This window comes from Lepus europaeus, chromosome 8, assembly GCF_033115175.1.
Source record: "Lepus europaeus isolate LE1 chromosome 8, mLepTim1.pri, whole genome shotgun sequence".
Taxonomy (NCBI): Eukaryota; Metazoa; Chordata; class Mammalia; order Lagomorpha; family Leporidae; genus Lepus; species Lepus europaeus.
The window spans coordinates 57,986,185-58,004,975 of record NC_084834.1 but is presented as its reverse complement, the minus strand read 5'-3'; the positions used below and the strand labels follow the sequence as shown (position 1 = coordinate 58,004,975).

General features: G+C 37.1%; 1 protein-coding gene across 1 annotated transcript; it reads right to left on the bottom strand.

Annotated features, from left to right (window-relative positions):
- Window positions 1-879: 879 nt before the first annotated feature.
- Window positions 880-11,817, bottom strand: MAD2L1 (mitotic arrest deficient 2 like 1). The gene is made up of 5 exons (XM_062199686.1): window positions 11,648-11,817; window positions 10,464-10,610; window positions 7,115-7,235; window positions 6,015-6,118; window positions 880-5,327 (listed from the first exon to the last, which is right to left on the bottom strand). Exons 1-5 carry the CDS (start codon window positions 11,718-11,720, stop codon window positions 5,155-5,157), a joined length of 618 nt encoding a protein of 205 aa, XP_062055670.1. The 5' UTR covers window positions 11,721-11,817; the 3' UTR covers window positions 880-5,154.
- Between the last annotated feature and the right edge of the window lie 6,974 nt (window positions 11,818-18,791).

Below are 18,791 nucleotides of genomic sequence, written 5' to 3'. Positions count from 1 at the left end.
GTATTTTTAACATGAACTATCTTTCAAACCACTAGCTCTATACTTGGAAAATGAAACTGCCATTTCAGAAAGAAATTCCCACCCATGGCTAAGCATCCACTGGATATGCCCATATCTACAAAGTATTCAAAGACATTTGAGATCTTCCCCTTGCATGGCAATGGTGTCAGAGTGGTCCAGTTTACATTTGAGGCCTTTTGTAGCAGATAAATTTCAAGACAATAAAGATTTTGATCTGATATAAACAAGCTTGTATAACAAAATGGTACAAACAAACAGATGAAAATGGACTTTGTACAAATAAAAGAAACATTGTTTATCTAGTATAAAAATAGAACAGATGGTAGAGGACAAAAATAGGTAACATGGTTACATAAGCTGTTTTATGTTATCAGAGGGTCAACTGATATTTTTCTCTCTAGATCCTTTCTAATGGTCTTATTGCTAGGGCTACAATATGTTTTTGCCAGACTGTCAACTCTAATGGAGATTAAGTAGCTTGCCCAGCTAGATTTTTATTTTTTTAAAAAAGAAGCATCAGTGAACACTGCTGGCTTTCAAAAGCATAATCATGTAGAATGGAAAGATTGCTGAAGACCTGATTTTGGGAAATACAAATAATAAAATGTGAGGTATATTAATTTCCATTAAATAGTTATTCCAAAGTAAATATTTTGGTCACATTGAACAGACAACTTGAAATATAGCTTCACAAATTTAACAGAAATGAGAAATCATTATGTACAAATTAATTCCTCAAAGACTTTGAGTAACTGAGGTTGCTTAATGAACAATTTTTTCTGAATGGCTGTAAAATTATGTTCTATAACTGTTCACAAATTCACATCTGATTTATTCTTTAGCCAATACAGGTAAGACATAGAATAAAATCCTTCATCTTGTGATTTCTTTTATTGATCAAAGTCATCTGACAATGGTTTAACTGAGAAAAATGTAAATACAAGTAAACCAATAAGATATGGTCAAGTTTTGCAAGCACATTGATGGAAAAACCAGGACACTCAATTGTTAAAAGGATGCCAAAGGTAACAAGAAAAGGGTGGAAACACTCATTTTATGTGCTTGTTGGGGAATCAGATAAGCTTTCTTGACTAGTGACAGAAGAAAGAGATCATCTAAACATCAAACAATACAGCACAATTCAAATGTCCACTGAATTCATAATTCTACTCCCTCATTTAAGCATGAGATTAAATAATTCATGTAAAATACTTAGTGAACAACCACTGCTGTGATGAATTTATATATTAATGTTTTTGTACCCAGAAATCTCCATGTTAACTTCCAATAAAAAAAAACCCTGAATTTTATAGTTCTCAAAGTCTTAAGAAATTCATTTTAATTTGAACATTATAGCATTAGTGACATCTGGTGGGAAATGGAAAAGTTACAATGTAGCATCATGGAATGGCTCTGATCTTTCATGTGTAATAAACTTAAGAAAAAATTTACATATTAAGTAACCAAAAGAAAACAAGTTATAAAATGTGAGGAGCCACAGCTCACTAGGCTAATCCTCTGCCTGCAGTGACGGCACCCCGGATTCTGGTCCCAGTTGGGGCACCGGATTATGTCCCGGTTGCTCCTCTTCCAGTCCAGCTCTCTGCTGTGGCCTGGGAGATGAACCAATGGAAAAAGGAAGACCTTTCGGTCTAACTCCGCCTGTCAAAAAAAAAAAAGTGAGGATAGGGGCCTGCACCATGGCTCACTTGGTTAATCCTCCACCTGCAGCGCTGGTATCCCATATGGGTGCATGCTTGCAAAGCAACTATTTATTTCTCGAACATTTATAAAGTTTGCCAACCCCTGGTGCATTAAATTACTTTCATTAAATATCCACATGCCTCTCCTCTAGTCTCAACAGGCAGAGTACAAAGTCACCCTATCTGCGATTCTGCATCCCTGGATTCAACCAGTGGCAGATCAAAAATATTTGAAACAAAGAATTTTATACATACTGAGCATCTAGAGGCTTTTTCCCTTGTCATTATTCCCTATATAACACAGTGTAATAACTTGTATTACACTGTATCAGGGGTTACAGGTAACCCAGAAATGATGTAAAGTATACACAAGGATACAAGTAAGTTAAATGCAAATACGGCATCATTTTATAAAGGGAATTGAGCATCTGTGACTTTTGGTATCTTGAAACCAGAACCCTGAAAGGTAGTCGGGATAACTGGACTCCCTTATCCCATAGAAGTTTGGCTTGGTTATAACTTTTTTTGACCACTGGATAGTCAGGAGAAATGGCAGTGTGCAAATTTTAAAGCCAAGCCTTAAGATTCCTATATAGATGAGTACATTACGACACAGCAGATTAAGCTGCTGTCCACCATACCTGCATCCACCATACCAGAGTGCCAGTTCAAATCCCACCTTTGTTTCCTATCTAGCTTCCTCCTAATAGATCCTGGGAGGCAGCGGACAATGACTCCAGTGCTTGGATCCCTGCCACCCACGTGAGAGATCTGGGTGGAGTTCCTCGCTTTGGCCTGGTCCAGCTTTGGCTGTTGCAGGCATTTGGGGAGTGAAGCACAGATGAAAAAGCCAGGTGTGTGTCTTTTCTCTCTGTTGCTCTTTCAAGTAGATTGGGGGAGAGGGGAGACTGGATAGCCACCGACACTCCAATGGTAGAATGAAACCTGTGGAACAGAACCACCCTAGCTGACCTGCAGACTTGCATGAAAAAAAAAAAAAATGCTTACTGTTCATTTCTTAACTCTAAGATATAGTTTGACACAGCATGTCAACTTACACAGGTTATTGTTGTACCTCTGCTTTAGCATTCCCACGGAGGTCGACTTCTCTGATGACACAGGGAGAATCCTGAAGACCAGTTGTGGGTTAGTCCCTTCTGGACTTTACTTCATAACTTGATGGGCACAACTGGAGTAAGGTTTCATTCCTCTACCTATGGTAAGCAAAACTGAGTCAGAGTCCAGGCTGGACCTAGAGGCCACCAGTCTCTGATTTCAGCCTTTCCTTTGATTCCCTCTGCTAGCAATTCAGTAGCCAAATTTAGCTGTTTTCAAAGGGGAAGCCCAGCTCTTCAAGAAGCAGTACTATGAAGTGAGCTGGAGGCAGCTCCTACCACTGAATGAATGTTAACTCCTAAACTTTGTACTACAATGACAAAAGTATTAGGATTATGGTCAGTTTGCCAAATAAAGGCAGAACCAGTATTTCAGTGCTATCAGTAATGTGTGACAATGTTTCTACTGGTGTTGTGGGGAAGGAATCACATTTTATTGTCATTATTCAATAAAGGGGTATTTAATGGTTTTTGAAGCAGTAATACTCTCTATATTTTCAAATATATTTTCTAAAAACAGGACCAGAATTTTCATCTACATATTTTTTTTACAAAGGCTCTATTTCTGTTTTCCTTCTCAAATAATATTTCAAATGCTAGAAGTTACAAACAGTCCTAAATTCAAATTTTGTTTAGAAACCTAGACTTTAAAGTGTCTCTAATTAAACATCACTTCCATTCATGCATAACTATTTTTCTTATTCAGGAAAAAACACTTCTAGGTGACCCTTTCTAGCCTCCTGGACCTCATTAAAGAGGCTTTAACAACTCGTATAAAATGGGGGTTCCAACCATAACTGCATTTACTATACCCATCATCAAATATTGGCACCTAGTTGTCCAGCACTGAGATGAAAGAACAGACATTGCCCTTTATTGTTAACAAGTACACAAATGGGTAAGAGACGTTTCATCTAAGTGAGATAACAAAAAACTACAAAATTAATGAAGCTGTTTGATTACTTCATGATCTTTTCTCATACATTTTCCTGTATCTTTTAAGATCTCAAATTTTAGAGATGCCAGGACTTTCGTCATCCTGGCATTTGGCACGCAGTGTTCTGCATATTAATAGATGTACAATAAGTAATTTTTGAATGAATGGATTCAGACTATGTATACATATTTAATAAGTGATAGTTAAATGAGTTAACACAAAGATCTTAGAACACTGTCTACCACCAAGCATGAAATAATTTGAATAACTACGAGATTTTAGAATACAAATTAGAAAAGGAATTTTAGAAGTTTGCCTTAAACTTGGAAAAAGTTGTCAACTAGATAGAAAGAATATCCCTAATGACATTACCAATGAAGGCAAATAATAAGCATGGTTTTAAGTGCATAAAGAAGATTATGCTGCCAAAAAAGCAAAGATGGTGGAAAAGCACTACAATCTAACACATGCTTAACTAAATTGATTGCAAATGACATCTGCCCTATTATAATGAAACTTATTTTAAGGTCTACTGTTAGAGGAAAGAGGTCTGGGTATAATCAAAGCTTATCCATTAGATTCAAAGACTTAATCAACTTGAGAAATCTTAGGCCCTACAATCTAGTAGGCACAAGAAACCATTTGTTATAGGAGTATTAAATTCATTCCAACGACCATTAAGTTGCATTAACATACTTATATCAAACTATTTTAAGACAAATGTAAAACATACAAATTTAACTTTATTTCATCATTGTCATTTTTGGCTTGATTTTATAAAACATAAAAAAAATTCAAAAGTTTTGTATCACAGGAAATTAAACAGTAGAAATATTCATTGCTTCATGGGCTGGGCTCAACTTACATAAATTAAAATAATTAGAAATCTTTTTCAATACAGAACTATACAGTGAAATAATGACAAAAGGATCCAATAAAGCAACATTTTCTTTACTCTGGGATTACTAGTTACTTTCAGGATCTAAACAAAGAATCTGAATATTCAGACTTCTCCTGTATTTTATGTTTATGTGTATCTCCCTATCTATATTCTGAGTCAAGCTACTTAACCAAAATGTCTGATTCGGTTAAGTATTTAGCTTCATAACAAAGGTTTTTCTATCTACAGTTACTACCTTGAAAGAGCAGGCATTACAATGCTGATGAAATCTGCTGTTTCCTTTTGCATGATGTGCAATTAATGTTAACTCTATGATAAGTCAGATACCCCAAAAATGGAACAATTATGTACAGTTCATTAAAGTATAATGTTGGTTTTCTGGATCTAAGATTTAACCAATGAAATAAAACGTATCAACTACTGTTGACTTCAGGAAAAACCACATTTGAGAATTACATTATTTTCCCAATGTCTTCATCAGTCATTGACAGGAATTTTGTAGGCCACCATACTATTTACTTTGTGGATAGTTGTAGTAAATGAACGGAGACGGACTTCCTCAGAATTGGTAATAAACTGTGGTCCAGATTCTTCCCATTTTTCAGGAACAACCAAATCTTTGTCTGTATAAATCAGTAGATCAAATGAACCTAAATTGAAGATAAGATCATTAAAGGACATTACTTTACCAAAGTAAAATCACCTTTCCTATCTCTCTCAGGGAAGCATTTTTTACTACTCTTGTTAATAGTTCACCCTGGTCTCCAATCACTACTTTATTTTCCTCAATGGAAATTTACTTTAATAGAGAAAACTACTGGACTCTTGTATTTTATCTTATGGGGAAATTCAAGTTCCTTTTTCATTAAGGAGAAAACCATTAAAAATACTTCCAATATCCATGTAGTCATGAGAAAACATGAAAAAAAGTTAATATCTTGGTTCTATCCCTGGGGTATTCCAGTACCCAGAAAAATGTCTATGCAATATAGGAGGTATCTGGTAAATATCTGATGAATCAACTAAGATTGAAAAGGAAGACTTAATTATAGCTATAGGCTTATTATGTAGAATAATGTACAGAAAATAAAAATGTTAAGAATTTTATCAGTTATTCAAGAATGGGCTGCTGTGGAATGGTATTTCTTTTGGTTTCAGCAATTCCAAATTTTCCAGAAAGCAATTACATTACTTGTACAACATAAGGCTTCTCCTCCCATTTATACCATACCACATTGATAATTAAAAAAAAAATGAATGTAGGGTGATTCTTAAAGCAAGAACATAGCCTTTGTTCCAATAAATTTAAGTCAATGAGAAGCTGTATTAATACTTACATGAAACTTCCAACAGTGGCAGAAATGTCACTGTAGCTGTGATTTGTCTGATCACTGAACGAATTTCATCCTGGATAACTTTCTGAGACTTTTCTCTGGGAGCACTATCAAAGAACCAAATCAATTAATTCATTTTAGCTTTTAACAAGTTATTTTAAGCATATTGCTAATAATTTATCTTACTTAAATGCTTCCAATATCAAATAAGTAATGCATTAGAAAGGAGAATGTTTTTAAAAGTAAATAAAAGTGTCCTTAGGATCCATATAACTTATTATTTCAATTATCTTTCCAATCATCTATTTGAAAGCTGATCTTAGTATCAAGTCATTTGACATGAAATGACAAGAAAATCTGGCAACCGTTTCAAGTAAGAAAAACCTCAGAATCTTTTAAAATTAAAACTACAAGTGGTTATCTAAAATATTCAATTAGTATGATCATTTTGGCATTTTTAGTAATGCCTACATGTCTAATTCTCTGTCTCAAGTAAAATATTAAATTTTATATCTAATTTTCATAAGTTGAAGATTTCCTGAAATAGACCAAAGGCTTCAGAAGTTAAATACATTTCATTATGAGAGATATTTCTAAATTACAGAAAAGAATGCCGAACACAATACCAAATGTTATAATACTCATAAAAATGTGCATTTCCCATCCAGGGAGTATAAAGCTTCAGAAGTTTATCAAGCACCTTAGGAAGCAGATGGCATTAAATTAAGTACAAGTACCACAGAGCTGCATTTTAAGTTGGGAGTTCTAGGGTCTTCCCTTATATTTAAAAGTACCTTTGAACAATTGATTAAATGGTCCACCTAGTATATCATGTGTAGTTTTGCATACAAACCATGAATATCAAGTTCATAATTCACTGACTTAGACTACAGGCAAATTACATCAAAAATATCCTATGTACACAATCAATGACAGACTAACATGAGCACAATTCTTTTCCAGAGAATAGGGATATCTTTAAAAACATACCCTAGAAACAAGTAAGAATTTTTATAAAAATATTTCCATATAAGAACTCATATAGTAATAAAAGCAGTTCTGGAAAAAATTTTCAAAATGAGAATAATTTAATTCCTACTTACCTGTCATCTTTTGCAGTCTTGTCACATTCGATATCAAACTGCCACCTTTCAAGGACCTCACCACTTTCAATATTTGAGATGACTACCACCAGTTTCTGAACTGAACACTTGTATAACCAATCTGCAAAACATAACAGGACATCTTTTGTGGTCCACTGCATTGCAAAGCAATTCCCTCCTCAGGTCCCACATTTAATCTCTGCAAATTCCCATCACTCTTATTTTACCATCTCCTCAAAGTCAAGAAAACTCATTGTGGTGGTCAAGCTCTTGTTTTCAAGTTCTCAGTATTTGTACCACAGAAAATACTGGATAAGGACAGAGCAGTAAACATCCTTACACAAGGTAAGAGTACAGGATCAGTCATTCATGAAATCATCACACTAATAAATGTAAAATTATAACTGTGATGGCTGCTGTGAGAGATACATGGTAAAACGAGGGCATAAAATAGAAAATTTGACCCACTCAAAGAGGTCAAAGGCTTTAGCTTAGCTCTAAGGATTAATGGCATTAAACATACAAAAGGAAAAAAAAAGAAGGTACAGGCTTTAAATAAGTAAACAACATAATGAACAGAGACTTAAAGCAGCCAGCACAAACTCCAAAAAGCAAAGAATGAATAGGGTACTTTATGCAAAGTATTGTGGGCCAAATAACCTTATAAGAAGATAAACTAGTAAAGGTGTGGTAGTAGATTAAAGAGATTTCAAAATTCAAATTATTAAGATTTACTGGACTAGCTATGGAAACAAGGAAGGAGGAAAATTTGGGGGATGGTTCACAAGTTTCTGTCATATTTTTGTTGAACAGTTCAGGCATTCATTGAGAGGAGAGTGAAACAGTACCAATTTTAATGATGATCCTAAATTTAGCTTTTACTATGCTGAGTATAGAAGTATGCATTAGCCACATAAAGATTTGTAGATCTGGAGTAATGTGAGACTTGGCTCAGATACAATTTGTGAAATGGCCACATAAAGGATATAAAGCCATGTGCTATGTGTAAGTCAGTGATAACCCAGAGACAGATCCAGAGAGACTATAAGGAGAGAAGACGGCCTTTGGTTCAGCAATGAGTATTGGAATTTGAATGACATATTTGAGAAATAGCAAAGTTTTTTTTCTAAGCAGTGATAGAAAATAACTTTTTAATTTTTTTATTTGACAGGCAGAGTTAGACAGTGAGAGAGACAGACAGAGAGAAAAGGTCTTCCTTCCTTTGGTTCACTCCCCAAATGGCCGCTATAGCCGGAGCTGCGCCAGGAGCCAGGTGCCTCTCCTGGTCTCCCACGTGGATGCAGGAGCCCGAGCACTTGGGCCATCCTCCACTGCCCTCCTGGGCCACAGCAGAGAGCTAGACTGGAAGAGAAGCAACCGGGACTAGAATCCAGCGCCCATATGGGATGCCAGCACCGCAGACTGAGGACTAACCAAGTGAGCCATGGCACTGGCCCCAGAAAATAACTTTCTAACACTTAGTATATTTTTAATGTAAAAATCCTCTTAGCTTGTGCACAGCATAAGAACAGGTCACCTATTGGATCAAGTCTGTGGGCCTTGCTAATGCCTGGCCCATATCAACAATTTTTTATTTTATCAAAGAGAAAACCGAGTGACAACCTGAACAAGATTTGGGGTAGGTAGTAATTTGTTCTTTTTTTTTTTTAAAGTGGAGAGATGAAACAAATAGGAACAATTCAAATCAAAGCAGAAAATACAAGTGCAAAGAAATAGAATATAGTCTCTACAAAGGTCAGGAGGAAACTAGGATTCAAAACTGAATAAATTACTTCTGTGGAAGAACAGTTCCTCAATTTTATTAAAATAAAAAGAAGAAATTAACTAGGAAGCTATAGATACATGAGGTAAAATGTTATTGGTATTGTCTCAAGAGACAACCTACAAAAATATTGATATAGGTGAGGCTTGCTTTCCCACAACAATAACAAAGACTCAGATCCATGCCTAGGTATTACAGGCCAAATGACCTGACTACTGAGTGATTTAGCCTGAATTTTGGTTACAATTTTGGGAGGGGCAGTCTGCTCTTATTGATATGCTTCCTGCCAGCACTTGAGAAGTCTCATCTTGCTATTCTGACAACACTAATGTACTAGAGAAACTTATCAATCAACAGCAATTTTAGCCCCATGGCAATACACTGAGACATTTTTGGCTATCACTGTAAAGGACGTTACTCACATCTGGTAGGTATAGGTCAACAAGGGACAATGTTATTAAATATATAGGAAAGGACCTTACACACACACACACACACACACAAAATTAGCTCAAAACCTCAATAGCACCAAAGCTGGGAAACCTTGTTCTAGAGAATACATCCAATTAACCTCCATAAGTATTGAAGGATTTCAATATTCTACATATGAATGGCAGTGAAATATTTACATATTATCTAGGGGATAATGTAGCTTGAAAGAGAGATAACATGGTAACAAAATTCAGATGCCCATCAACAGGACACTTTAAAAACAAAGTTCATAAAAATACAATGAAAATTATAAAGAATGAAGCTATCATTGAAGTAAAAAATTTCTTGAGAAAAAAGGATTTCTGAATTTAAAAATTCCCTTCCCCTCAAAAAAAAAAAAAAAAGTTACTGTAGCACTTTTTGGAAATAACATGGGAAGCCAAATGGAGAGAAACATCTTACAACATAGAAAATTAGAAATAAAAACCCTAGGTAGAGAAACTAATAAGAGTTCCCAAAGTAGGTAAAAAACCAAACAGATGGAGATCAAGTTTTGATCCAACAAGGAACACAATTTCTTGAGCTAAAGCAAGTGTTCAGACAGAAAAGTTTGTGAATCTTTCTAACAAATGGAAGTGGTTGAAAAATAAGAAAACTCTACTGGATATCTATTGAGTAATTATTCTTTTTTCTATTTTTGAAGTTTACTTCCCTAGTTGCACTCACATACCATATAAGAACATATACTGTATATTTTCTTAAATAGATAATGAATGCCATCAGGATCATGCAAAATTCCATGTTGTTCCCCTGGCCACACTACCTGCAAAAGCTATTTCAAAGGGATTTGATGGTAACTGTTTTGTTAAGGCTGTGTAAGGTTTTTGAAAGTAAAATATCCAGCCCACTTAAAATGTAGTGTGGGGGGTGGGGGAGTGGATAGGGTTTCTTCCAATCTACTTCAATCACTATTATTTGCTTCCTCCCAATTGAGAATCACTATATTTGAGATGGTTGCTTTTTTTAAAAATTAATACTTTGATATAGGAAGCTAGAAAGGGACCATTTAGCATGATAGAAAATGTAGCTCTAGGAATGTCTGCAACACTGGAATTTTTTCCGATGATTAAATACCTTTTAGTTGTTCGACCACATTATTTAGGTATTTGATAAGCTCAGGATCAGTAGTTACAAGCAAGGTGAGTCCATATTTCTGCACTCGAGTAAAGGTTTCAGATGGATATATGCCACGCTGATACAAAATGCTGTTGATGCCAAATGCTGAAAGCAAAACAAACATGTAAGTCATTGTCCTTTTGTACCAATGGAAAATAAAGTATGTTTAAATGTGACTATTGTTTCATTACTCTTAAAAAACTGAAAATGCTTACACACATTTATTATATCTCGTGGAAACCAAAGTAATCAGAGTGCCATCAAAATCCTTTAATTCAGGTCTGCCTTATGGTGCATCAGGTTAACTCATTGCCTGCAACGCAGGGCATCCCATACTAGAGTGCTAGTCCAAGTCCTGTTCTACTTCCCAGCCTTCTTTCTGAGAATGTGCCCGGGGAAGGCAGTGAAAGATGACCCAAGTGCTTGGGTCCTTGCTAGCTGTGGGAAACTAGGACGGAGTTTCAGGCTCCAGGATTCAGCTAGGTCCAGGCCATTCAAAAAAATAAGTATTTTAAAAAATCCTTAAGATCTTGTTACCAAGAGACAACTAGAACAAAAGAAAAATGCCAAACTGCCTCAACCTACCACTTCCCAATTTTACCGTATTGTAATGCAAGCCCAAATTCAGATTATGTGTTCAGAAGACGCCAAACTAGACTTCTGCGTCCCAGAAAACACGTGAATGAGTTTCTGGTCCACTGAGTCCGGCAAGCCTCTCCCTCTTTTTCCTCCTCACTGTTCTTTGAGGAAGAACAGCTCCCACACCTGGGCTGAGGGTGGAGTCTAGGTGGAAACACACGCGCTCATTTGGTGTCCCAAGCCTCTAGGAGGAGGGCGGGGTGCGTGGTGAAATTTGGGGGGAGAGAGTTGCGGGGGGAGGGGAGCATCAACATATTAAAGAAGCTTTTCGCTCCGTTAGAGGCTAGGCCGGGAGGCAGGCCTCAGCAGCACCGAGGCCTCCCCCTCTATCATCAGCATAGCGACCGCACAGGCGTCCGCATCGCCTCTCCCCACACTCCTCCCCGGCAGCAGTAGGCCTGCAGCGGCCAGGGCTTCACCGGCCCGCGAGGCCGAGCCGCAGGCCTCCCGCGCCGCCAGGCCTCAGGTATCCCCACCCTCCGCCGAGCGCCAGGAGGACTCACAGAAGAACTCGGCCACAATTTCAGCGCTCCCGCGCAGGGTGATACCCTGCTCCCGGGCCAGCTGTCGTGCCATAGCCAGGCCCACGGACGCCAACGCGCGCTTCCGCTCCGCAGACCGAGACGGCGGCGGCCCCACAGCAGTTCCCCGCCACCCGTTTCAAATGTAACGACGCAGCACGCAGTCGCGCCCTCTGCGTAAACGCGACGAGCCTCTAAGCCCCGCCCCTCGCGGCGGCGGGGCCCCGCCCTTCCTCTCTGTCCTCCCCGCCTTCGCTGGGGGGGGGGCAAGGAGCGAGACGGCCGCTTTGCGCAGGCGCAGTTGGTGAACGTGGTCGCCAGGTTCCGAGTTTCTGCGCTCTGATGAGGTGTTGGGAGATGCTCTCTGGCGTGGTCGCCCAGGTACTTTGGCCGCGCAAAAAAAGGTGGACCGTCTGCGTTTAAATGGTTGCTTCGTAGACTTGTGGCTTTAGTGACCAAGTGGCGCACTTCCTAAATTTCAGAACCAACTGTCAAACTGTTGTGAGCCACTTGGCCCCTGCACCTGAAGAGACCCGCAGTGCACGCTTGGGGGATTCTTAAAGGAAGGACATATGCGGCTGCCAAGTAGTTTAGGCGGGCCTGGTGTCTATGTGGGAGTGCGGCTTTTCCGGAGAGACGGAGTCAGAGATTAAAGCGACAAACCGCATCCTGCTTTTCTGTCCCCTGCCAAGTCTGTCTGGAAGTGTGGCCTTCCCTCACAGACCGGGGTGGGGGTGGGGGGGCAGTTGAGACCTCCTCCAGGTTCTGTCCCTTCTATCCATCTTTAGGGGGCTGGCCAGGAATAAGGTAGCCTCACAGAAGAGGCCCATCGACACTGAAGAATTAACTCACTGAATTTTCATTCGCAAATTCAATAGGATGAGAAGTGTTAAGGAGGTAGTGCAGAAGTAGCGTTGATGTCAATTGTGAAAGGATTCTTAAAGCATCTAGGGAGATCAAGTCTGAAATGTAAAATGAAGTCTGAAAAACTCTCCTATCTGCCAGACATATGCGTTCTGTTATTTAAGTATATGAGAAATGCTTGAGTGTGTGTGTTTTCTATTGCTTCAGAACAGAGTGCCATAAATTGGTGGCTTAAATTTAAGAAACACCCAGTTGTTATCTCAGTTATGTAGGTACTGAGCATGGCGTCGGTTCGATGTCACACAAGGCTAAAATCAAAGGTCTGCAATTGGGGTCTCATCTGCCGTTTGGGGTCCCCTGGTTGTTGGCTGGCGGAACTACTTTGTTCGCCGTTGTTGGAGTGAGGTCCCCGTCTGTTGTCTTGCATGTTTGTCACATGCCTTTTCCCATTTCCAGTCTCTCTGATTTTCGGGAGACCCTGGATCTTTGGGAGAGCTCACCTGAGTAGGTCAGATCACCTCCCTTTTGATTAACCTAATCCCAGAAGTGATATTCCCCTTATAGTTTTAGGTTCTGCCCAAACTCAAGGCAAAGGGATTATATTGGATGAATCCCTTCAGGGGCTTGGAATTTGGGCCTCCATCTTAGCATTCTATTAGTGTTATGCATCAGATTTTGACCCATTTGAAGTTTAAAACACGAACATAATCGGTAATAGGCTAATATAACCCAGTAAAATATTTTCCTTATATCCTTTTTGTGTGTATGTGTGTAGAAACTGCAATCTTTGATATTAGGAACAATGGTATCAGGTGATGTGAGGGTAAGGAGAAAAAAACTTGGATGTTCTTCATCCCTTCCACTGGGAGCTTAAAAGTAGGGCTAGAATTTGCCATCAGACTAATAGAGTGTGGTGTCCACCTTTCTCTGTATAAAATTTGCCTCTCTTTCTGAGAAACTTCATGTTAAAACAGCATTCAGGAAAGAATTTCTTGGGTCTTGTAATAACATAGTTTGGAAGTTAATTAAAGATGCAAATAATTCTTAGGATCACTTAGAGATTCTAGAATTTAAAAGGCTGACAAAACATCATTTTTCTACATATAAAGGATGCATTAAGTATCTGTACTTCTCTATGGGAAGATGTAAGAAGGTTTAGAAGGCATGGTTTATGCTTTTTGAGAATGATGTAATACTTTATTTACATATGTATTCTTATAAAAAGAAAACGGGGGCCGATATGGTGTAGTGGGTAAAGCCACCTTCTGTGATGCTAGCATCCCATTTGAGCACCGACACATGTTCCGGCTGCTCCACTTCCAATTCAGCTCCTTGCTAATGGCCTGCTAAAACAGTGGAATATGAGCCTAAGTGCATGGGCCCCTACCATCCATGTAGGAGACCCAGAAGAAGCCCCTGGCTACCGGCTTCAACCTTGCTCAGCCATGCCCATTGTGGCCATCTGGGGAGTGAACCAGTGATGGAAGCTCTCTCTCTCTCTCACTATCCTTGAATTTCAAATAAGTAAATCTTTTTTTTTTTTTAAAGGAAAGGAAAATTGGAGGTTCATCTATTTGGCCTTATCTGGTTTCTGTACTATTTGGGAAGCCCCTTTCAAAATAATTTCCTACTCTGCTCCTTTTAGTAACTTGGTACTCCATGTTCTTTTCTGTCTCAGGGCTTTCTATCGGTGTTTCCTCTGCTTGTAAATTTTCTCTGTTCAAATTACCAATTATGTTTATACCACTTGTTAACATAAATGTCTTGTTAAATTTCCTTTGACTTGCTCATACTATTTGAGAATATGGATCTGCTCTTAAGTATTCTCATGGCATCTCATAGCACTACTTCAGAGCATGGCTTTCATTATTGATAATTATGTAATGGTTTCTGGTATACCTTTCGAGTTTTCTTGTGTCAAAATACCAAGGTAAGATAAATCTAAGTGTTTATTGTCATATGAATGGTATAGTTTTCCATTCCAGGAGACAAAGTGTTAAGAAGTTTGCCATACAACAGTTCTCTCACAGTTTGTAAAGCATAAAGTGGAAAATATTTGCTCTTTTTCATGATTGGCTGCGTACATTAAGCTTGCTTTCTATTTTATTCCTCCCTCCCTCCCTCCCTCCTTCCCTCCTTCCTTCCTTCCTTCTTTCCTTCTCTCTCTCTCTCTCTCTGTCTCTTTTTCAAATCAGAGTTACAGAGACAGGGAGAAAGAGCAGAGAGGTATGGTGAGACAGAGAGAGAGAAAGAGATCTTTCATCCGCTATTTCACCCCACAAATGGCCACAAAGGCTGGACCCGGGCCGGGCCGAAGCCAGAAGCCCAGAGCTTCCTTTTGGTGTCCCATGTAAGTGGCAGAGGCCCAAGCACTCCAACAATCTTCCATTGCTTTTCCCAGGCCATTAGCAAGGAGATGGATAAGAAGTTGAGCAGCCAGAATGTGAATGGGCACCCATACGGAATGGCAGCCGCTGTAACTGCTATGCCAAAATGCCAGCACCCAAGATTTTAAGGTGAACATCTATTTAAGCTAATTTGTGTAGATTTGACCAGCTTAATTCCTCTGAATCATGCTGTCAAGATGATAAAGCTTAGGTTTTGTATTTATGATTAGAGCTTATGTTTTAGGATGACGCGTTTTGGTTATGTGATTATAGGCAGCTCTTCTTGGTGACCTCCATTTTTGTTTTTCTTTAAGACACATAGATTTGTCATTTCACTAATTGGGTTCTGTACAAATATTTGTTGACTGAATGATCACTTGAATATTTACCTACTAAAACTTCATGGAAGAAACCAAAATGCTTTCTAAATGGAAAGTAGATTGGATGGATTAATGGGGCCACCTTTTGGGAGTTTTGAGAATCCATCGCAGCTAAATGAAGAAGAGGACCTGTTGTGGTGTTGTTGGGTTGAGAGATCATTAGACATCTGCATCAGAAACAAGAACTTGATGCAAGAAAGAATTCCAGGATGAGACATGGGTAAAGATTAGCAGAGGAATAAGAATTAATTGTGTGCAAAGCAAAAGTACACACTTAGAGAGGGACTGTAAGCGTGCTCAAGACTGAGCCGCACTCAACAGTTTTTGAGATCTTCCCTCTGTGTGATCTAGTGACATAGAGGGTGGTGTCTGGGGGAAGTTTAATTGAATTTGGGGTAGGGTTTGAGTATCATGTGTTTTGTTGTCCTTTTTTTTTTTTTTTTTAATATTGGAAGCATCATGGCATCAGATACATGATGGGAGTGGGAGTTGGAGTGTCCGTCATGATAATTTTATTATGATGATACTATAAATAGCTAAAGATCACTGTGGGTATTGCAGTTGTCAGCCATGTCGGAAAATTAGTGCTTTTCCTCGGCATGAAAAGGAGAGGGTACTAGGATGGGCTGTGTACAGGATATTCTGAAATAGTGATCCTCAGACTTGTGTATGTAGAAGGATTACTTGGATTGACTATGCAAATTCCTAACTCTTATTCTGTCTTCCCCAGAATGGATTCAGTTCAATTTGATAATCATTCACTCAGTTCTTAGCACTTGAAATGTACTAGTCTAAACTGATATATGCTACAAATGTGTAATATCTAATTTTAAAGACAACGTGAGAAAATTAATGTAAAATAATTCTAATTGAATAAATATGAAAAAGACATTTTACCTGCATTAAATAAATTATTGCAGGTAATGACATATTTTATCCAGCATTCCAAATGCCTATGAAAACCACTCTTTGATGGTTCCTTTAGTATATAGGATGAGAAAATGGAGAGTTTGAATGAAATGACTTTTTTCTGAAGAAAATACAAAGTACATAACCAGTGAAACTCATATAATTCGAGAGTGCCACAAACAGGCCTATATTTCACTTTAGGATGCTAAATACAAATACTCAAAAAGTTTTCTAAAGTTAGAATCAAATTGAATTTTAGAATGAAATTAATGTCTTGGTTGGACAATCTTATATATGTGGAAACTGATGCTTAGAATGGCTATGTAGTTAAGGGTCAATAATATTTGGTAGGGAATACAGGGTTCCTGATTTACTCTTCTTTTAAATATATTATTTGAAGGCATGCTGGAAAATGCTCTAATTTTCTAAAGGTTATGTTGAAAAAATTGACTTATTTGGGTCTAAAGAGCTTTACACAGTAACTTGTACACACTTCTTGTCCAGAAAATGAGTCACAAAAATGTTGTTTTGATATGCAAATAATTCCAACTGCCAGAAGATGGCACTGTTTACCTGTGATATACCTTTTAAGACCTGGGCTCCTGCATATGTGTAGGCTTCAGTTCAATTTAAAATGTAAGGAGAAATAGGGTGGACATGGTGGTGTAGCAGGTTAAGCCTTGGCCTGCAATGCTACCATCCCCTGATGGCCCTGGTTCAAGACCTGGCTTCGCCACTTCCAATCCACCACTCTGCTAATACTCCTGGGAAAGCAGCAGCAGATTTACACACACATAATGAAAAACATATAATGGTACTTCACAGAGTTCATAGAGCATTTAATTAAAAGTTTATTTGGATGCAAAAAATTCTGAAATCCATGCAAAGGCTCTTCACAAAGGTCAATGCAGATTTGTATTATGAAAAAGTGTGCATGGATTTCAAAATTATATAATTGTATATATGTTTTATATACTTACATTCACATTTGCATATTAATTACTTACATAAAAAAGAAAACATAAGTAATTGAATCACATAGACTTATGAAAGTTTTTCATCAGAAGCCAGGAGTTACTTTATTCTTGAGACCAGCATCTTAAAACAGAGCAGTTTATTCTAAAGCTGATAAAACATAAGTTGATACTTAACTTTACAGCAATTTTAATAAAACATCTGCCAAATTTTGAAAAAAATATTTTTCACACAAAGCATTTGATTGTGTCAATTTTAGGAAGTTTTTATTAAAAAGATTTTGTTATAAAACAATGTCATTCTACTTGTTATATAAATTAATTTTATGTGAAAGGCAAGAATTAAATCAATAATTTTCTACTGTGATTACTTAAGATTTATTTTGTGTTAAATTGTATAATGGACACATCCTAAAATCCCATTTCCCTCTATACTTGCATCTAAGAACTCCTTGATCATGGTTTGCATGCTCATAAATAACTACAATGAATTTGAATCCTAATGTTTTTTTAATAAACAATATCTTAATAATATATCTACATGCTAGCAGAATTCATATTTTAGTGATCAAGGATATTAGAGCTTTATATTTAGTAAAAGTTAATCACTAATATTATTGAAAACATTACTAAATCTACAAATTGTAATAATGAAAAAAAGTTTCTTATCAAAAGCATTCTCGTGTTTTATTATTATTTTATTTTGATATTCTATAATTTTGTTGTGTTGGTGGTATATAATTAGTCTCATAGATCAACTATGTTAGATACCAAAATGTTATCATTTCAAAGGTAGATGGTAACTTACTCATATTTAGTTCCCAGAGGTTGAATATATAGATATATGATGGGAGATTATATATATATATATTTCATGTATACATAAAATATGTTTATAATATATCTGTGTTATATATGAGAAGACTGGGTACCATAATCATTTGAATATGACAACATAATATATTTTAAAATATAGTTTAAATTCAGAGCAGGTTAGAACAGTTTCATATGGAAGCTACCAATACACAGCTCTTATGAAGAATTAAACCTGGTTATATTAAAATTAATAAAAATAAATTTAGTGTGTCAGTTTTATAACTATGCATTGAATTTGGGCAGACATTTTATGTCTAGTGCATTTTTAGCTGATTGCTTCTTAGCATAGTATATTAGGAATAATTTTGATTATTTAATATGAAATGAGTGAACTAGTTCTGTTATATTTACTGCCTAATCACAAAACTAAGGTGTTATTTGAGTAAGTAAAAAAATCCTTTTATTAAGAGTTTCATATATAAAATAGGCCACAAATTTAGGTCTTTCTCAAATATTTGTTAGTACAATTTTATAAAATATTTGTGGGAAAAATCTTTCTGAAAACATGAAAAATCATCTTTCATTCACTTATGTTTTTCTGTTTAGATAAACTTGACTTTTTCAGCTGGAATAGTTTTATTGGAACTTGCCTTATGTTTATAGCTCACTCGAACAATACAATAGTCAAGCCATATTTATCAGGTTCTGGATTAGTCACTAGTCAAGCACATTAATTCCATTATTTGTGCTAGAGACTTTCACTTATAAATTGAATGTGACAATGTTTTTAATTCTT